The sequence below is a fragment of the Prionailurus viverrinus genome, chromosome F1, assembly GCF_022837055.1.
Source record: "Prionailurus viverrinus isolate Anna chromosome F1, UM_Priviv_1.0, whole genome shotgun sequence".
Taxonomy (NCBI): Eukaryota; Metazoa; Chordata; class Mammalia; order Carnivora; family Felidae; genus Prionailurus; species Prionailurus viverrinus.
In genome coordinates this window covers 41,790,069-41,811,602 of record NC_062577.1, presented here as the reverse complement: position 1 = coordinate 41,811,602, position 21,534 = coordinate 41,790,069, and the positions used below count along the sequence as shown (strand labels likewise).

Here is a 21,534-nt window from a genome sequence, read left to right as displayed (position 1 = left end):
GTGTTTCTTCTCACCGCCCTCCATCCTCACTCAAGGAGATAAAGCCCACCCTCCGTTTAGGAGGTGGGGTGGTCATAGACATGGTTCATAGCAATAGCTAGGCACGCTAGGGTAACTGAGCACTGAACCCCAGCACCCCCTACTCCACATGACAGACTGAGGGTCCTTCTGTCTTTGGACACTGTCATGGGCTGAAATGTATCCTCCCAAATTCTTAGGGTGAGTTCTTAACCTCCAGGACCTCAGAGTGCGACTGTATTTGGAGATAGGGCCTTTAAAGAGGGAACAATTTTAAAATGGGGTCTTTAGGATGGGTCCTAATCCAACATGACTTATAAGAAGAGGAAATCAGGACACAGACACATGGAGGAAAGATCTTGTGAAGAGGGAATATGCAGACATCTCTACAAGTCAAGGAAAGAGGCCTCCGGAAAAACCAACCCTGCCTATGCCTTAGTCTTGGAAGTCTAGCCTCCGGAATCACCAGAAAATCAATTTCTGTTAAGTCACCCAATCTGTGCTAAGTTGTTATAGCAGTCCCGGCAAAGTAATACAGACACCTGCTGCAGACTCATGACCCCCCAGCCCCACCGCGTCTAGTAACCTCCCAGGCCCCTTCCAGGGCCGCCCCTGTATTCTTCTCCAAACCTCTTTCCGCCCCGTAGCTCCAGATTCATCAAGTTCTTGGGGTCCAAAAAACTAGCCCCACAAGCCCAATCTCCCCTTCTAGGGGCTTTGAGGAGTGCAAGTTTCTGCCTCAGAGTGGACTGAGGGAGGGTCAGCTGCCCCCGAGGCTCCTGGAGAAGTGAGGAGAGACTAGGAAATACATAGAAAACAGCCTGATTGATATTTTGAGTTGCCCCAAATGTGATGACTGAGGTTCCACCCCCCGGGAGTCCTCAGCCAGGCCACTAGTGGTAACACGTGAGTAGATGGGTCCCACTGTCCAGGGGCACATTGCTCTCTCAAGTGATAAATACAGGGTTTCTAGGGAGCAGGGTAGGACCCCAAAAACTGGCAGAGAAGCTGAACCTACACAGTCCTCTTACTCTTTGAGGGTGCACAGACCCCCAAGTCCCATTCCAGACCCAGCCCGCCCCTGCAGGAGGGAAAGGAGCTGAGGGGAGGAAGAAAGACGCCTTGTTAAACTCACTGTGTTTGTTCCGGGGCCCGGATATTGACGCAAGAGGCCTTATCATTGGGTCCTCGGGCTGGGCTGGGCAAGGCAGGGCAGATCTGAGAGTTAAGGAGATTCGGTCCCCCCCGGCCTGTGGGAGAGAAGAAAAGAGAAGGGGCAAGGAAGGCCACGACAGAGCAAGGCAGAAGCTGCTGGTTGGGCCCACGATGAAAAGAGTCGTTCTTTTGCTGCTGGTGCTCCTGGACTTGGGACTGACTCAAAAAACACTCCACAGGTGAGGCCACGTCCCCAGCACTGTGTCCAGCTGGGGCAGCTCCCTGCCCTCAAGCCTAGGGCTGCCCTGGGAGAGGAAAGATGACGGGGAATTGAAGAGGAGAAGAAACTAAGGGCCATCTTGTGTTGGCCTTGACCCCCAGCCCACGACAAGCCAGCCCTCTGCCTCCATCTCTGACAGAAACTGCTGCCCAAGGCCCAGGGAGCCTCTCTTGTTAGTAAAGAGCAGGAACCTGCAGCTTGGTGTGGCGCTCACGAGACCGAGTACTTGCTTGAAAGACTGACCATGGCTGCCCCCCAATAGTTTTTCTGCCCTTTTATATCATCCCCTGACAAGGTTCATGTAAAATTGCAGAACATGTTCTTAGAAAATCTCAAAGAGCTTGTCTGTGAGAGGGAGGGCCAATTCAAGTCTAAGATTCTAAGAATCTTCAGAAGGCAGAGATCAGACTGACAGGCTGGGGGCCGAGAGGGCACCAATTCTGGCCAAACTCTGGCATGATGCCTTGCAGAACTTCTCCTGTGTCATTTCCCAGTTTGCCTCTGGAAAAATGGGGTGGGGAGAGGGCAGGGTCCGAGAGAGGCAGAAAGGCATCTCCTCCTCACACGGGACTTTGTCCTCAGGGTGCCCCTCAGGAGGCATCCGTCCCTCCGGAAGAAGCTGCGGGCACGGGGCCAGCTCTCTGAGTTCTGGAAATCCCAGAATTTGGACATGATCCAGTACACCGAGGCCTGCACGATGAGCCAGGGTGCCAACGAGCCCCTCATCAACTACATGGATGTGAGGAGTCCCGGGGCAGGGGCTGGGGATGGGGGAGGTGGGAGGATGGCTTGGCCTTTGGGAATGACCAGTGTCGGCCAGCAACACCGAAGGTCAGTGTGGATTTCTCCTCTAGGATAACCCATAGGGACTGATCCCCTGGGTCCCTGTGGATTTGACCAAGCAAGTCCCAGTGCGCCCAACCGTGTAGAGCTCTCTGCAAAAGAAAAGGGATGAGCAGGGCAAGCATGCCAGTCAGAAGGGCCCTGCTGCATGTCCTGGGACACATGACTTAACCTTCACCGGCTTCCCTTCCCTGATTGCAGAACACAGGCATCACCATCTCTTCTGTCTTGCTCGTAGAGTGATTATGAAGAATAATGCGAACAAAAGCTAAAGATAAGCAGGGGCTGAGAGGCTGATTTGATCGTCTCCCTTATAGCCCTTTCTCTGCTCCTTCTCCCTTTTGTTGCCACTCCCAAGGCTCTGTAAGCTCCAGTCTGTGCTAGCCCAGGCTCTGGCCCCGGAGAGCTCTCCCTAGGCCCCCTGGTGAGCACCTTCCCCTTTCCCACCACCTACACTCTCCTCCCTTCCCTCCCTCCCCTGTAGACAGAATACTTTGGCTCCATCTCCATTGGCTCTCCACCGCAGAACTTCACCGTCATCTTTGACACTGGCTCCTCCAACCTCTGGGTCCCTTCCGTGTACTGCATGAGCCCAGCCTGCAGTAAGTAGGGCCAGGGTCAATGGCAACCAGGGCCTGGCCCTCTGGGGGAAGGGAGCTTGATTTCCAGAAAGTGGCCATCCAGGCTGCACCAGCTTCCCCTCTCCACCTCTGAGTCTGCCCTGGGACCTTCACTTATGGTGAAAACAAGGCTGAGCCAGGGACAGAGCTAAAATCTGACTGCTATCCAGGCCAGCAACTTTCATACTGACCCGAATTAATAGGGGAAAACTCAGCCACTGAAAATACAAAGTCGATACAAATCTTTGAACACGTGATGACTCGCTCCCTTTGGAACACCTGAAAGAATGTGGGAGAAAGTTCCATTCAAATGGCTGTTTCTGGGCAGGTCGATGGGTTGGGTTCTAGTGCTGACTATTCACCTGCTTCAAGAGGGCTTGGTGGCCTACCTCCCAGGATATCAGAGGTGGGGCTGACGGGGCACAATGTAGGGGTGGGTTTATTTGGCCGGAGGTAACTCAGACGTCTTTGTTAGCGTCGGAAAGGGAAGAGCTAAGGAAAGATGTCTTAGTCTGTGCTGGATAAATTCTAGAGGCACAATGTCTCAGAAAACCCCAAAATTGGGTGTCTACAGGTCAGGCAAGGAATTGAGAGTAGTTGCCTGGCATGGTATTTATTTATCTCTGAGTTTCTTTTGAATACCAGGCTCTGACCCATACTAGTTGGTGGAGACTTCTGCTGGCGCCTGATACATGACGCTTATCTTGGTGTGCCTCATGAGGTCACTGTGAGCAATCACGTTTCCCAGGGACCATTATTTGTTCTCCATTTAGGCCACCACATGTGGCTAGAGGAGAATGTAGTAACTAACTAAGGAGGGTCATGGCCAACCTTTCTAGAGGCCCCCACTCAATCCGGGAGTTGAGGGAATAGACCCTGCATCTCTGTGGCATCAGGGCAGGGACTGAGGCAGTGAGCTGATGTCCCAGGCAAGAGCAGCATCCTTGCTTTTCCAGAGACACACGCCAGGTTCTACCCTTCCCAGTCCAACACATACAGCGCACTGGGGAATCATTTCTCCATTCAATACGGGACTGGGAGCTTGTCTGGAATCATTGGAACCGACCAAGTCTATGTGAGTACAATTCCTTCCTCTTTTGTCTTTTGGCCAGAAACTTGGGGGACAGAATATTTTGCAGAGCTGTTAGGGGAACAGTTTCAGATCTGCCTCTGGAAGAGGTGGAAACAGGGAGTTGGCTTCCAGGGAAAGGGGGAAGCCTGGCCAGGAGGGAGTAGCACTTCCTGTTTGAGATAACGGCAGTGGGCCAGTCTGCTCAGTGTGCTGAGTTCTAGAGAGGCAGCAAAGAGGAATCCACAGAGAAACAGTGCATAGGGCAGAAAGCCTGGTGACAGGCTTTCAAAAATGAGTTAAGGCAAAGAAAAAAAAAAAAAAGAATGAGTCCAAGATGCTTACTCTCAGTGCAGTAAGGCAAGAAAAAAGAAACTAAGGGTATTAGGATTATAAAGGAAGAAATTACACTGTCATTATTCACATGTGACAAAATTCTACATGTAAAAAATCCAAAAATATCTACAGACAATTGGGGTTAATAATTAATTAACAAAGTTGCTGAATACTAGATTAATGAACAAAATGATTTGAATTTCTATATATCAGGAAAACATGGAAAATAGATTTTTTAAAACCTATTTATTTTTGAGAGATATAGACAGAAAGTGAGTGGGAAAGGGGCAAAAAGACAGGGAGACACAGAATCCCAAGCAGTCTCTAGGCTCTGAGCTCTCAGCACAGAGCCGGACGCGGGGCTCAAACTCACAAATCGCGAGGTCATGACCTGAGCCAAAGTCGGACTCTTAACCGACTAAGCCACCCGGCTGCCCCTGGAAAATAGATCTTTAATGACATTATTTATAACACCATCAGAAACATCAAATACCTAGACATAAATTTAACAAAAATGTTAAATGTTTCAAGATCTCTATTCTAAATTTTTTTTTTTAACGTTTATTTTTGAGACAGAAAGAGACACAGCATGAACGGGGGAGGGTCAGAGAGAGAGGGAGACACAGAATCGGAAGCAGGCTCCAGGCTCTGAGCCATCAGCCCAGAGCCCGACGCGGGGGCTCGAACTCACGGACTGTGAGATCATGACCTGAGCTGAAGTCGGAGGCTTAACCGACTGAGCCACCCAGGCGCCCCTCAAGATCTCTATTCTAAATACACTACAAAACATTATTGAGTGAGACTAAGGAAGATCTACATAAATTGAAATGACTCAGTATTTCATGACTCAGTATTATAGATAAGTCAAAGTTTTTTCAAATTGATCAATAGATCTGTTAATCAAAAAAAATGGCAATTTTTATTAGAAATTGATGAGCTAATTCTAAAATTTATATGGATATGTAATACACTCAGACCATCTAGACGAGAAAACACACTATAAATATTAAGACCTATTATGAAGTTCTAGTAATTGAGATAATGTGGTATTGGCACAAGATAAGCATATAGACAAACGGGACAAAAGACAAAATTAAGAAACTACTCTGAATTATGTTGAACATGAAACTGCAGTGCAGTGGAGGAAATGACAGTGTATTTATTAAATGGTTCTAGCTCATTTGGATTTCCATATAACCAACCAACAAACAAAAGAATCTTGGCTCCTATCTCACACATCATCAAACCTTCTGATACATTGTAGGTGTTAATATGAAAAGTGAAATAAGAAAGCTTTTAGAAGAAAACATAGGAAAATGTCTTCAGGACCTTAGGGTAGGCAAAAGTTTCTGCAACATGTTACAAAACCCACTAATTAAAGAGGGGAAAAAATGATAAATTTGACTACACCGTAATTCATATCTTCTGCTCACCGAAAAACACCAGCCAAGTCTGGAAGAAGATATTTGTAATACATCTATCCAAAAAAGGACTTGATTCCAGAATAAAAAACTCCTACCAATCAATAAGAAAAATGCAGATAACCCGCTTCACACAAGAGGTTATCCAAATATTCAGTTTCATTAGTATTAGGAAATACAAATTAAAACCCCAACATAACCCACTGCATATCCACGACAAGACTAAAATGGAAAAGATAGGTAATATCCAGTGTCATTGAGAATCTGAAGCAACTGGGACTCTCAAACGTTGGTATGGGAAATGTCAATTGGTACAATCACTTTGGAAAACTCATTGTCAGTATTTACTCAGGCAAAACACTTAGATATCCTGTTATCTAGCAGTTTTCTCCTAAGCATAAACCCAACATGTCCACTAGAAGACATGTGCGAGCATTACTGTTAGCAATAGTCAATACCGAAAACAACCCAAATATCCATCCATGGTAGAATGGATGATGATGATGTAGTCATACCATGGAATACTAGTGGCAATGAGCAAAGTTACAACAGACTGCACTAGTATGTTGAGTGACAGGAGCCATATAAACAAGAATTCATCCTATAAGATTCCATTGATATAAAAACTCAAGAAGAGGCAAAGGCAGTAGAGGTGGGGAAACCAGGAGATGGGTTACTCTTGAGGAAAGTCGCCATGATTTGCAGGGTGTGTGATTTGCAGGGTGCATGAAGGGGCTTCCCGTTCGGGAGCTTGCTGACAAGGGCGAGTACAGCTTGTGAAAATTCTCTGCACTGTCCACTTACGATTTCTGTATTACACTGCAACTTTTAAAAGTTTACATAAAAAAAATAAGGTTGTGAGAATGTGGTGAAATCACTGTGCCCATTGAATCAAGAAAAGTTGGGTGGGGGAAAAATTCTGTTCAGGCCAGAGGGAGAATTCGGGAATCTGAGATTGTTTGCCAAAGATCTCCCATGCAGTTTTCTCTCGGGCTTTCTCCCATTAGGTGGAAGGACTGCTTGTGGTCGGCCAGCAATTTGGAGAGAGTGTCACGGAGCCTGGCCAGACCTTTGTGAACGCAGAGTTTGATGGAATTCTGGGCCTGGGATACCCCTCCTTGGCTGTGGGAGGGGTGACCCCGGTGTTCGACAACATGATGGCACAGAACCTGGTGGACATACCCATGTTTTCTGTGTACATGAGCAGGTAGGCCCGTCAAGCCCACCAAGGTTAAGGTCAGTTATGACTACAGGGAGACAACACAGTCCAGTCAAAAGAGCACCAGACTTAGTAGTCAAGTACCCGGCTTGGATCTCTTTCTTGACCTATTACCAGCTGTGTGACCTTGGGTTTACCCTCTCTGGATGTTGAGGAAATGGGGTTTGCCTCACCTTGTAAATTGTACCACACTGAACTAACATGAGGAATCTCTGGGATTGAGTACTCATTTATGCAATGAATAAATATTTATCAAGCTCCTATTCTGTGCTGACTGTGATACTGGGCACCAGGAGCACAATAAAACAAGGAAGACAGCCCCTGCCCTCAGGAAGCGTGATTCCAGTGGTAAGATGCAGGAAAAAATTCGAAAGTAAGCTGACAATAAAATGATGAAATGTTAAGGGACTAATAAAATACAATAGAATATCACTCAGCCTGAAAAAGGAAGGAAATTCTAACGCAAGCTACAAATGGATGAACCTTGAGGACATTATGCTAAGTGAAATAAGCCAGAAAACAAGCACTGTGTGATCCCACTTGCATGAAGCTCCCTACAGGGTCAGATTCAGAGAGACAGAAACCAAGATGGAGGCTGCCAGGTGCGAGGGACGGAGGGGGGTGGGGAATAGAAAGTTATTGTTCAAGGAGTATGGAGTTTCCATGCACAGGATGAAAAGCTTCTGAAGACCGGCTCGCCACAATATGAATATCTAGAACACCAGTGAACTGTACAGTTTTAAATGGTCAATTTATACAATTGTTTTAAATTGCTTGCTGTAGTCGGAAAACGTCATAAGGCTCGCATGCCTGGGATCCGGAAAGGCTCACCTAACCTTCATCCCTACATAGGAAGGAGATGTCTTACCTTTCTGACTCCCTCCCAGTGAGATCTGGTCTGAGCTGACCCAGCTTTAGCGTAAGCCCATTTCCCTTTTTCTCCACTCCTACGTGGAGAGACTTGAATTTCCTCTATTATACTGCATGGCTGCAGTTGGGACCAGCCCGGGCAGAGCTGGGAGCGGGATGGCAGGTGGCCCAGACATCTCTGCTGCTCCCTTACAGGTTCCTGAGCAGCTCCCTTCCAGCCGGGAGAGACAAAGGTTAGGATGGGAAGTAGCAGAGGCTTTGCAGTCTGACTGATCTGGATTTAAGCCCTGAGCCTCAGTTTCCTCAAATGGCCACAAGGATGATGTAAGAGATAAATAGGATTAAGCAGATAACATTCTTTGCCCAGTGCCCTGCACAAAGGCCATCAACAAACAGTTCTTCCCCCAACCCCCACTAAAACCACTTTTCTATGATGCTCACGGATTCCCAGTTCCCTTCCCCTTTACCACCCTGACTTGTAGCACCCAGAGTTTTGTATTTTTCTGATCATTTTCCTCTTGAAAATGAATCAGTTTCATGTCCTATTTCCCCAGAATCCTGTTAGGTGCCAGAACATAATCTGAAAAATCAACATCGGTGAAGATTAATAAGTTTTCAAGCTCTAGTAAGTCACGTTGCCTTCACATTAGCTTCTTCACCTTAACACGATGGAGAGAATAACCCAGAAGCTCCAGGCACCAGGCACCACCAAGAACAATAGTGGGAAAGATACTTGGGGGGAAAGGCTTTGGGGGGTGCCTCAAGTCACATGGTGTGTGCACCCCTCAGATGGCCTTGGCCTTGGTTCCGCGTGAGTGTTGCATGACCAGAGCTGTCATCACCCTTTCCCACCTTCCTAGCCCTTTTACCCAAGAAGAAAACATTCACAAATCATTACGCAGACCTGTTTCTATCCTTTTGCCAGAAAAGATCCAGACTAATCACCTTGCAGTAGTGGGGAACTCTGGGCTCAAAGCCTAGGCTGATATTTCCCCTCTATAGGTACTTGGTGTGAGTGATCAGACCAAGAAATAGGGCACTGGCTGAGGCTTTTTCCTGGGGTTTTCCAGTGGCCCTTCCCTGACAGCCTGCCTTTCTTTCCATGTAGTGACCCAGAAAGTGGTGTGGGGAGTGAGCTGATTTTCGGAGGCTATGACCATTCCCATTTCTCTGGGAATCTGAACTGGGTCCCGGTCACCAAGCAAGGCTACTGGCAGATTGCACTGGATGTGTGAGTATTCTCGTTATGGTATGACAGAAGAACTCAGGATGGGCACCACTCAAATTGGGTTAATTGAATTGACCTGAATCAAAGTGCTGGTCCCTGGGAGAGGATGCTGGGGGCTCGTTGTGCAGGGCTAGAAGCATGGAGGGGCTGAGCGGGGGTGCAAGAGGGGCCTCGGTCTCCAGGGCGGCAGGCACATGGTACCAAGTTTCAGCTTCCCTCCTTGCACGCGTGGTGCTCCCTCAAGTCAATACGAACACTCAGCCAACTACTCGGGGCTCATTTAACACTAATTAATACATAGGTCAAAGGGCGAGTGACACGGGGGTGCAGGTGTGAACTGGACTCAGATTTTGCCTCCATGGAGTGTGTACAGAAGATGAGACACACACACAAACCCCCACCAGGTGAAGTGGAGGGTGGACCGTGGTCCATGAGATGTGCCACCAAAGTGGCCTTGGCAGACAGGGCAAGATAGCTCCTACCTGAGAACTCCTCAAGCAAGGGTTTCATGAAGGAGGTAACATTGACAGGGTCTTGACATACATACATGCATACGTACGTGTGTGTGTGTGTGTGTGTGTGTGTGTGTGTGTGTGTCTGGGCATGGAGCAACCAAGGAAGTGGGACCAGTGGCCGGTCACACACCTAGCACTGGACTAGACCGTGCAGGAGTTCAAAGAAACGCAAGTCTCAATTCAGCCAAGAATAAGCTCCTGCAAGGGGAGGTGAGGCCATGTGCTTGGCACAAGGGATAAACAGCAAAAAGCTTCGGTGTTCACTGTCTACTGAGGGTTTTTCAAACCGTAAGGACTTACCCATTTATGAGTCATGACCTCATTTTAGGGGATCATGACGTACATTTTTCATGAACTGGACTAAAATAGAAAATATCAGAGTGCAGTTCGCATGTTAAGGTTGAGCACTGTTTCATTTTTTGTTTTTATTTCTTGTGTGTGGGGGGGGTGCGTGTACTGGGTCCGAGAGTACATGTATTTCTGCTATGGGCATCAGCCACAGAAAAATTGAGAAACACTCATGTGTAAGACAGTCAAAATGGAAATCACGAGTGTATATTTGAGAGCCTGTAGAGGATGAGAGCAGCTGGGGAGACTTCAGGGCTGGGGAGGAGGAATCTGGGGTGGGGGAGTGGGGGGGGCGGCTCACGACATTTTCCTTGCCCTCAGAATCCAGGTGGGAGGCACAGTGATGTTCTGCTCTGAGGGCTGCCAGGCCATTGTGGACACAGGGACTTCCCTCATCACGGGCCCCTCCGACAAGATCAAGCAGCTGCAGAAGGCCATTGGGGCAGAGCCCATGGATGGAGAAGTCAGTGCCTGCCGGGGTTGGGGGGAGGCGGGAGCAGGGGAACTAGGCCCTCTCTTGGGAGGTGGGAGGCCTCTAAATGGATCCTCTGTGCTGTGTTTTAGTATGCTGTGGAGTGTGCCAACCTCAACGTCATGCCGGATGTCACCTTCATCATCAACGGAGTCTCCTACACCCTCCAACCGACTGCCTACACCCAGCTGGTAAGAACTGTTTCCTTATTCTGCAAGTCACAGGGCCGTCCCTTCCCCACGAGGAGCCTGCTACTTCCTCTTTTCGGTAGCCTGCACTTACCCTGAGCCCCCCTCCCATCTTACCCTGTGCCGAAGCAGCAGTGCCCCCTCTAGAAAGGACAAAGCTGCCTGTGGTGGAAAGGCCACCGGCTGGTTCTCTCTCATTTCCTGTCCTGCAGAGAAGCAGAAACAAGCCTCGTACAAGCCACGTAGTGAAGTTTCCGGGCGTTGTCACGTAGGGCTTTTCAACCGACCACGTTTAATCCCCTCAAACATCCAGCCAGACTGGATAGTATTATCCCATTCTATAGATGAGGATACTGAGACCGGAAGGTTACGTGGCTCGAGATTTGAGCTGCGTGGAGAGGGAGTACAGAATCAGGCTATAGCTTCTAACATTCAGATTAACATTCTTCTCAAACAAGAAAGTGTCTTTTGCGCAGTGGATTCCCAAGTCGGTAGAGTGAGGTAGAAAAAGGGAATTCCTGGGGAAATCTGTGATCGCTTCACACCACCGTTGGCCCAGATTTCCAACATCACATGGAGTTCTTTGGTGACACTCAACACGCTAACTTTACCCAAGAGCCACCCACAGCACCTGGGTGATTGCACCAGAATGGAGGTGCTAAGGTGTAGAGGACTTTGGGGACTTACCTACCCCCACATCTTGTTCTCCATTAACTGCTTCCCCAAGCCACCAAATATAAACAGACAATGCAAGTGAAAACAAATGTGGGGTGGTGGGTTTTTTTTTTTTTTTTTTGGCTTTTATTTAAATTCCAGTTCGTGGGGCACCTGGGTGGTTAAGCATCCAAGCCTTGATTTCAGCTCAGGTCATGATCTCACAGTTTGTGAGTTCGAGCCCTGCATCGGGCTCTGCACTGACAGCACGGAGCCTCCTTGGGATGCTTTCTCTCCCTCTCTGTGCCTCTCCCCACCCCCTTCTCTCTCTCAAAATAAATTTTTTAAAAACTTAAAAAAAAATAAATTCCAGTTAGTTAACGTACAGGGCAATATTAGTTTCAGCTATGGAGTACGATGATTCAACACTTCCATACAATACCCTGTGCTCTCCTTAATCCCCATCACCTAATTCTCTCATCTCCCCACCACCTCCCCTCTTTCTGGTAACCATCAGTTGGTTTTCTATAGTTTCTTGGTTTGCCTCTCTCTCTTTTTTTCCCCCTTTGCTCGTTTGTTTTGTTTCTTAAATCCCACATATGAATGAAATCATATGGTATTTGTCTTTCTCTGACTGACTTATTTCACTTAGCATAAAACTCTCTAGCTCCATCCATGTCATTGCAAATGGTAAGATTTCATTCTTTTTATGGCTGAGTAATATTCCATTATAAATATATATATATATACACATATATATACATGCATATATATATACATACATATATGTATATGTATATACACACACCACATTTTCCACATTTTCTTTATCCATTCATCAGACACTCGGGCTGTTTTCATAATTTGGCTATTGTAGATAATGCTGCTATAAACATTGGGGTGCATACATCCCTTTAAATTAGTATTTTTGTATTCTTTGGATAAATACTTAGCAGTATAATTGCATAAAAATCCTAGAGGAGAACACAGGCAGTAACCTCTTTGACATCAGCCTTAGCAACTTATTTCTAGATGTGTTTCCTAAGGTCAGGGAAAGAAAAACAAAAATAAACTATTGGGAACTCGTCAAAATAAAAAAGCTTCTGCAGTGAAGGAAACAATCGAGAAAACTAAAAGGCAACCTACAGAAAGGGGGAAGATATTTGCAAATGATCTATCTGATAAAGGATTAGTATCCAAAACACATAAAGAACTTCTAAAACTCCACACCCAGGAAACAAATAACCCAATTAAAAAATGGGCAGAAGACATGAATAGACATCTCTCCAAAGACATCCAGATAGCCAACTGACACATGAAAAGATGCTCAACATCACTGATCAACAGGGAAATACAAATCAAAACCACAATGAGATAGCACCTCCCACCTGTCAGAATGGCTAACATCAACAACACCAGAAACAACGGTGTTGGCGAGGATGTGGAGAAAAGGGAGCCCTTCTGCATTGGTGGTAAGAATGCAAACTGGTACAGCCACTCTGGAAAATTGTATGGAGCTTCCTCAAAAAGTTAAAAATAGAACTACCTTACAATCCAGCAATTGCACTACTAAAAAAAGCAAACGTTTTGCTTTAGAAAACAGCTTCATGTCAAGTCCCTAAGCATCTCCAACAAAGGGATTCTGGAGCTGTCACTGTGAACCCCAAACTGAGGATAAGCTAGACATTTGAACCGTGCCAAATTCATCAGCCTATACACCCTTCAGGACTCCGGCACCCCACCTTCTCAAGAAGGTGCTTTAAGGCCTCTGTGAATTTCCTCTACCCTCATCAGCAACCTCAAATCTCAAATGGTTGTTGGAAAGACCACACCTGCTCGGTAGACCCCAAGTCTTTGCCAAACTAAAAAAATAAGACTGGAGAAAGTTATACCCTTCTCGTGGAAAAATGAATGCCTACTTGCTTTATATCTAAAAAAGGATTCTTCCCAGAACACAAAATAGCAGTGTAGCATCTCTCCCTTAAAAAATTGAGTTGAGGTTCACAAAGAAAGCAGAACTCCAGCCAACATCTTCTAAAGCCAAACCTTTTGCTCTTCCCGTCAGGCAACAAAGTTTCACTTTTTCTGATTATCAAACGGGGGTGGGGGGTCGGGGGGGGGGGGGAGCGGGGAAACGTGTATAACAGATGAACAGTTGGCAAAATTGTAGACCTTAGAAGCCCAGGCCCACATGTATGAAACCATGCAGGCACTTTGCGGAGTAAACAAGTAGAGGTGCAGGAAGCAGGAGGAAGAACCAACCAGCCAAAGTGGTGACCGTATGGAACGGTCCAGGGCCAGTCGCCCCCACTACCACACAGTACAGCCTCCAGGCAGCACTGCTTCCCTTTCTCCCTACATGTCACTTACATCTTTTTTCCAACCCCAGGACTTTGTGGATGGAATGGAGTTTTGCAGCAGTGGCTTTCAAGGTCTTGACATCCAGCCCCCAGCTGGGCCCCTCTGGATCCTGGGTGATGTCTTCATTAGACAGTTTTATTCAGTCTTTGATCGTGGGAATAACCGTGTTGGGCTGGCCCCGGCAGTCCCCTAAGGCGTGGCCTTGCCCATGCGTCTGCCTGCCTGCTTGCCTGAAGCCCTTTAGAAATTCAGCTGTGCCTGGGAGGTTGGGGCATTCTTCACAGCTGTCAGAAAGTCACTGCAATTGTTCCAAAGCCGCAATTTGAATTGGGACCAAATAGAGCATGAGAACATACACACCCACTCGCACGCTTCACACATTTCACACACACCCACGTCCACACCTCCTCCACCACCATCATGATGGAAGAATTAAGTGGCATGCCCATACTTTGTATTGCTTTTTGCTAGCATTTTCTTTTGGAAATCTCCAAACATGTACCCAAACAGAGATGATAGCACAATAAATCCCTGTGGACCCCAGCCGCATTTCATAACCCACCAGCATGTAGCCAGGCCTGTTTTATCTGGAGCGCCTCTCCTCCTCTCTCCAGCCCACACACCTGCATTATTCTGAGGCAAATTCTTGGTATCATATCTTAAATCATCACTGCAACGATTCACCCATATATCCCTCTACGATTCTTAAATACGCAATCAGCGTTCAAATGTTGTCTGTTGTCTAGGAAATGTTGGGTCATTTTCATGGCCGACTTGTCTGTATCAGGATGCAAATAAAGTTCACAAATGGCATTTATTTGAACTCTATGTCTCTTTTCATGTGCAGGGTTGACCACACTCTGAACTGTGCGGGGTGAAATCGGAAAGTGTCGCCCAACGTGGTTCTCTGAGCCCACGTTTCCTGTAAAATGGCAGTTCGCTCTAGAGGCCTGGTTTTGTGGCGAGAGTGTTTCATGGGTAGTGCTGGGTACATCCCGTTGTCGCCCAGCAGGAGGCAGATAATGCCCGGTGCCTCTGTGCTCACCACGTTTGGACGGACGAGTTGGCTCTGGGGCTGTTAGCCTCATCTACCCACCACTGATTTCCTTCAGCATTTTACTTAAAGGCTTCGGCAACCACTGACGATCATTGCTTAGATCCACACTATCTATCATCAGGGCTGCAAAACAGATTTTTTTTTCTTTTTTTTTTTTTAATTTTTTTTTTTTAACGTTTATTTATTTTTGAGACAGAGAGAGACAGAGCATGAACGGGGGAGGAGCAGAGAGAGAGGGAGACACAGAATCGGAAGCAGGCTCCAGGCTCTGAGCCATCAGCCCAGAGCCCGACGCGGGGCTCGAACTCACAGACCGTGAGATCGTGACCTGAGCTGAAGTCGGACGCTTAACCGACTGAGCCACCCAGGCGCCCCCAGATTTTTTTTTCTAATTCTATTTTTCCTCCTGTATTTGTTAGCTAGCATTCTTCTATTTAAAACACAAAACAAACCACACTTAAAAAAAAAAAAAAAAAAAAAAAACGGGGCGCCTGGGTGGCGCAGTCGGTTAAGCATCCGACCTCAGCCAGGTCACGATCTCGCAGTTCGTGAGTTCGAGCCCCGCGTCAGGCTCTGGGCTGATGGCTCGGAGCCTGGAGCCTGTTTCCGATTCTGTGTCTCCCTCTCTCTCTGCCCCTCCCCCGTTCATGCTCTGTCTCTCTCTGTCCCAAAAATAAATAAACGTTCAAAAAAAGAAAATTTAAAACAAACAAACAAAACCATTTGCTTACCATCAGGTACAGCTCCTATAGGAAAGGCAAGCTGACTTGGATTTTCCCCCTTGTTTACTGGCTTTCAGAATAGTGAATGTGTTTCAACTTACTGCATTTTTTTTTATATATTCCAAGCATGTTACCCTTGGCCAGCAGGTACCCCTTCAAATTAGTTTCTGTGAATTTTCACTTGACCCCAGCACAAAGCGATGTTCCGGGCCTATTTTCCCAAGGATTCCTCGTTCCTGGTCATGTGCTCATACGTTTGTTGCAAAAGAAAATATTTCAGAGCACAAGGAGAGGATATGGGGGGCGGGGGGTGGGCTCTGAATGAACCCTTTTCATCTCCCCCCAGGGCCCATGCTGAGGGAGCTGACAGGGTGAATCCTGGCTGCATCCCCACTCCAGTGGGATCTATTGTCACCAAAAACAACATGTCTTTCTTTTCCTTCCTTTTGTTCTTTTTTTTTTTTTCAAAATGCAAGTATCTTCAGGGTTTCCTTTATTGTAAATGATGTGAAAGTCCTCCGTGACCCTTCCCCTCAAAGATAAGTAATATTTTTTATCTGAAGCTGTCTGATGCAGACTTTTCCTTTGTATTTACAACAGAGATAGCCATAGGGAAGGAATTTTTTTTTCCTACAAAAAAAGGAATCACTCTGAATACACTTGTGCCTAAACTGCTCCTTTAACAGATTCTACGTAGTCAGCTCTTCCCTTGTAACATCTGCATAGTGTCCACTTAATGATCAAATCCTCCCTTAATGAACATTGGGTTCATCTGGGTTTAATTCAATCCAATCCCATAAATATTTATTTTGTGCCAGGTGCTAAGTGAGACACTCGAAGATCCTCAAGATAAGTGGGACAGATCCCGGCTGTCGCTTTTGGCACAGAGGTCATGGAAAACACACCAGGCCTACAGTCAGATACTCCGGATTCACATTTGTGCCCTGCCCTGGATCAATTTGGTGACCTTGGCTGGTCACTTTGTATCTCTGAGATGCCCACCTCATAGTGCTATGGGGAAGAGTCAATGAGTTTACCTGGATGGAAGCACTTAGCTCATAATGTTAGTTCTCCTTCCCCTGTGAGCATGAGGTCAAAGTAGATCACAGCTAGACACACACATACACACACACACACACACACTTTTTTGGTTTTGTTTTTCTTTTATCTCTTTCTTTCTTTCTTTCTTTCCTAAATTATTGCTTTCAGAATTAATTCAGAACAGCCTGATCCAAATAAACTATCAAAGCAGGATAAAAGAGCAGTGAACATCACAGGCTCGGAGTCACACAGGCCTGGACTTGATTCTTGACTCCAGTTGTGGGACCTCTGCACCTTAGTTTCTTCATCTGTAAAACGGACATGGTGACAGTAACTATCTCATGGGTTCGTTGTGAGGCTCCAATGGCATAATGCTTATGCAGAAACACTTAACTAGCTTGTGCGCCTGTGCTCGTCACACAGGGACCAGGCCCACACTCGACAGAGGCAAATCTCAGGCAGGGCAGAAGGGCCTAGAGTAAAAAGGTTTTATGACTTCTCCTCTTAAAACAAAGCACCCAAGGGCCGTGTAAAGACCAACTGGCAGGCAGCATTCCTGCAGGCTGTCTCCTTAAGGGTGATGTCTGTGCAGCGGGCTACCCCAAAGTATTGCACGTGCCTGTGCCAGCCGGGTACCTGTGGGTCCAGGAGCCTGCGTGCCGGAGGCCTGAAGTATGAGTGTGGTGCATAATCTGTGCCTGCAGGAAGGGAGAGCAGTCCGGAGACTGCCCAAGCTAGTTCTGCTCTGAGCACGCAGAGCTGTCTCAGAGGGACAGTTCTGTCTCTCAAGACAGAAGTGACACTTTCAGTCTGTGTGGACTGAACTCTGCTGGCCATGCACCTACTTGCCCTGTCAGCTGCAGAGGATTTTCCAAAACGGACCTCTGCTCCTTGTGATCGTCACATCAGCAGTGTTATCCCCTGAAACTCAGGTCCTCATCTCATGCCCCATATCCGATACTAGGTCACAAACCTCTCAGCGATGGGCCAAGGGCTCTGGCCAAGCTTCACCGTGCCCTGGGAATTGTTAAAGGGTCACTGGGGCTGCCATAAGCAAGCACCACAAACTGGGAGGCTTAAAAAACAGACATTTATTGTCTCACGGTTCTGGAAGCTAGAAATCCAAAATTGAGGCGTCAGCAAAGCCAGTCTCCCTCTGACGTCTGTAGGGGAGAATCTGCCTCATCTCTTCCTGGCTTCAAGTGATGGCTGGCAATCCGCGGGGTTCTTTGTCTCACAGCGGTGACACTTCAGTCTCTGCCCGTTGCCCCCCCGCATTCTTCCTGTGTGTTTCTGTCTCTGCGTCTCTTCTAAGGACCCCAGATGTATTGCCTAAGAGCCCACCTACTCCACTGTGAGCTCATCTCAACTGAACTGATTGCATTTTCCACAACCCCATTTCCAAACAAGGTCATTCCGAGGCACCGGGGGTTAAGACTTCAACATATATTTGGGGCGAACACAATTCAACCTGTAACCCATGTTTTCCTATCTGATTTGGGGCTTATTAAGGTCCTTCCAGGAGCTTTTGGCATTTCGTCTTTCTTCCCTTTCTTCTCTTTGTTTTCCACCCTTGCGAAAAATCTGTAAATGAGACAGAGAAGGTTTTATTACCCTGTTTCCTAAATGGGGAAATTGGAGTATAAAATAATGAAACAGTTTGCCAAACGTAGTAGTGAAAGTGGGATCCATGTCTCCTGCCTCTCATCCCCTGCTTCTAAATTATGCCCCTCCCCCAAGCCCAGGTTTAGGTCAGTTTAGGATGTTGCAAGGGTGAGGACAAAAGGTAGAATCTACTCAGTCCCCCTTCCACCCCGGTAATATTTACCTTTTAAAATTAGAACACATTGGAGAGCCTGGGTGGCTCCGTTGGTTAAGCGTCCAACTTCAGCTCAGGTCACGTATCTTGTGGTTCATGAGTTCGAGCCCACGTCGGGCTCTGTGCTGACAGCAGGCCTGGATCCTGCTTCGGATTCGATGTCTCCCTCTCTCTCCGCCCCACTCCCTCTCACACACTCTGTATCTGTCTCTCAAAATAAATAAACGTTAAACAAAAAATTTTTTTTAATTGAAACACATTTGCTGCCTAAGAGTGAGTGGTGGCCGAGTCCAAGGTTGCAGCTTCCTCCTGTCTGCCCCTCTATGGAAATGACGCCCTGCTAAGAGGATTCCAGAGAACCTGCTATTTTTGTACTGGGCATCACCTCCTCTGAGGAGCGTCCCTCTCCTGTTCTACAGGAGCCTGGCAGGCTGGCATATCTGAGTTCCTGTCATCACCACCCACATTCCAGGGGAGCACACAGGCCATCAGACTGTCTTCCATGGGGATCTGAGTGTGGAGTGGCCCACAGGGAAGATGGACATTGGGAGCATGGCAGGCTCACAGAGAGCTAGCCCCCAAGTCCTCGGTCCTCAAGACCGCCACGGCTACACTGCCTCTGTGCTGCCTGATGTCCAGGTGTGTGTATCTCTCCCAACAGCTTCGGTTTTCTCGACTGAGGACACGTGCATGTGGCACAGGCGTCTCCCTGCAGGAGGGCGACCAGATGAGCGTCTTCCTTGCCCTGGGGGTCAGAGGTCTCGGGGGCCTGGAAGGCTGATCCCTTCTCTAAGTGAAGTTCAAGAGCGCGGCTCTGCAGCCTTGGCCGGGCGCTCATCCAGAAGAATGTGTGCTCAGGAGGACAGTAAGGGTAAGGAGACACATGAGAGCTCACTCCGGGACCACCAGCCTTGGGTGTGTAAAAGACACACAGGCCCAGGCCTCAGGACCATAACACGCTTCCACTCCTCAACATCGCCTCTTGCTTTTTCACCACTTGGCCAGCTTATGACGTAACACCACCCACTGTAACAGATCAACCCCTGAATCGCAGTGTCTTCCGTCAACGTTTAATTCTCACATGAAGAGCCCAGGGGAAGAGAAGCACGATTCAAGAACACGGGGTTGCCACAGCCCATAGGACCTCGGGGCCATTCTTTCTGTCCCCAGACAGGCAGATCCTGCGAGACGGCTCAACACGCCGGATCTGAAAGCGGCTAAGGCACCAGCAGGACATTTCCTCTTCATCTGTTTAACTTGAGTTCCACGAGGGCGGGAACTCTGGTTCACCGTTCTATCCATTGGCTAAACCATACTCCACGACGACACCTATCTACAGGGGCTGGAAGCGCCTTGTAGCGGTGGCCTGGAGGTGTTAGGGGGCTTCCGTGAACATAAGTCATCTCTGCCTCGCCAGGCCTCCGCCTGGGATCTTCTTCTCCCTCCTGCGTCTTAAATGTGGGCCCGTTTCCAGCCTTCTCCTCTCTCCTCTATCTCCTTCACCTAGGACGTGAGGAGCATCTGCATGGTATGGAGACAACCCCCACGTCGACCTTTTCAGGTAGACAGTTTGCAAATCTCCAACCTCTTCCAATGAACACTTCTTTCTATCTTTGTTTCTCATCCTGCCCTGTCCACCCAGAGCTGTGGCCCTACAACGCATCCATGCACCCGGCAAATATTTCTGGAGCCCTATCTTGGCCTAGGTTCCCTTCCCTAAGGGGGAATTTTTTAAAAATTCCTGAGTCTGAAGCTTGTTTTTAACATGTTATTGGGAAGTTCAGTTCAAAGGAAGCAAGAGAGGGAAAAGGGAAGTGAGGAAGAGAGAGAAGGGAAATAAATGCAAGGAGGTGACTTTCCAAATTGATACAGATTTGCGGCCAGCGCAGCGGTTGCTGGGCTCCCCAGGGCACCTCCTTGAGCAAGGCCGTGTGCACCGGGGACAGCTCAGAAGGGTCCCATGACAAGGTGGTGGGCGGCAGGTGAGTGTGAAATGTCTGCCGAGTTCTTCTTTCTCCTGCTCTGTCGGTCAGAGTCTTGCCCGTGGGCGCTGAGCCCCTGCACTTCCCATGTGTGTTCCTGGCCTCTCCAGGAGGCTGCTGGGGAGCCAGAACCTCTGCGAATCCACCAGCCCCGGTGCCAGCTTCTTCTGTGCTGGTGCCCGGCTTGCGGGTGCCCTGACCCCTGGTGGTAGCGCTCTTGGATGTGAGACCAGGAAAACAGCATGAGCCTTCGCCAGGATTGCTGAAGCCCGAAGTAAGATGAGGGGCTGGGGCTGGGTGGAGTGATGGGGGTCAGGGCCAAGCACCGAGCATGTGCCAGGCACGACAGCTGTGGTCTGGGACAGAAGCACGAACATGACAGGTAGAGTTTGTAGTGAAGAGATAGTGGACACAGTGCCATGAAAAACCAGATTGAAATCTCAGTCCTGTGGGTGGTCAGGTCTGGCTCGGAGCCTCTTTTGTGCACGTCAGCACCTCTTCCCCCATCTAGGGTGAGCCCCGCCCTCGGGCCACTTCTCATATGGAACTTGACCCGCTCCTGCTCCTCCGCTTATCACAATCTGCACGTTTGTCTCTTGTGCATCCTTCAAGCTCCAGTTCAAATCCCTTCTTTCCAATCCCTCCTTTGCCACCTCCAAATCTTCTAAATCCTCACAACCCTGTAGCTGCATTTCTCACATCGTTATTGGCACCGTCTTATTTCACTGATTAATGCAAGTGTCCACCTCGTGTCCCCCAAAGGATGGGACACACTCAGATTATTGGATGAATGCGTGCAAGAGGGGAAGAAGGAAGGAAGTTCCGCGACTGCCGCGTCAGGGCCTCCCCCACGAGGGAGAGGCTGGCTGCCGTTTTCCACAAAGCATGTGTCAGAGGAAGAGAAGGGAAGTCGCTGACTCTTGACCCATTCAGACAGAGGAGATGGGGACTGAAGCCTGGGGCGGGGGGTGGGGGGCTCTCAAAGGTGTTAAGGGTACTTCTGCAAACATCCCTTAAAACTAGAAGTCTCAGGCCCATGTTCAGAGGCTATAAGGACTAGGGGAGGGTAGTTCCTTTCCCTTCCCCAAGAGTGCCCACAGCACCAGACCCCTGGCTGGTGACTTCTCCCTGTTCTCTGCAAGGGGCTCAAGTCAGCCTCTTCAGCTTTATAGGGGTTTGTCCCCATTCATTCTCTCCCTCTCCCTCCCTCTCCTTCATTCCCTCCTTCTCTCTCTCACACACACACACACACACACACACACACACATTCATTTAAAACCTGGTCTCGGGGGGCCTGGGTGACTCAGCCAGTTGAG

The 21,534-nt window shown here is 48.2% G+C and overlaps 1 protein-coding gene across 2 annotated transcripts; it reads left to right on the top strand.

Moving 5' to 3' along the window:
- Positions 1 to 1,286: 1,286 nt before the first annotated feature.
- Positions 1,287 to 14,404, top strand: CTSE (cathepsin E). 2 transcript variants are annotated; one of them, XM_047841209.1, is made up of 9 exons: positions 1,287 to 1,412; positions 2,036 to 2,192; positions 2,781 to 2,898; positions 3,873 to 3,991; positions 6,750 to 6,949; positions 8,940 to 9,062; positions 10,244 to 10,385; positions 10,487 to 10,585; positions 13,626 to 14,404. In XM_047841209.1, exons 1-9 carry the CDS (start codon positions 1,345 to 1,347, stop codon positions 13,788 to 13,790), a joined length of 1,191 nt encoding a protein of 396 aa, XP_047697165.1. In that variant the 5' UTR covers positions 1,287 to 1,344; the 3' UTR covers positions 13,791 to 14,404. The 2 variants fall into 2 exon arrangements, with proteins under 2 accessions (XP_047697165.1, XP_047697166.1); XM_047841210.1 differs by lacking the exon at positions 10,244 to 10,385.
- Positions 14,405 to 21,534: the final 7,130 nt, after the last annotated feature.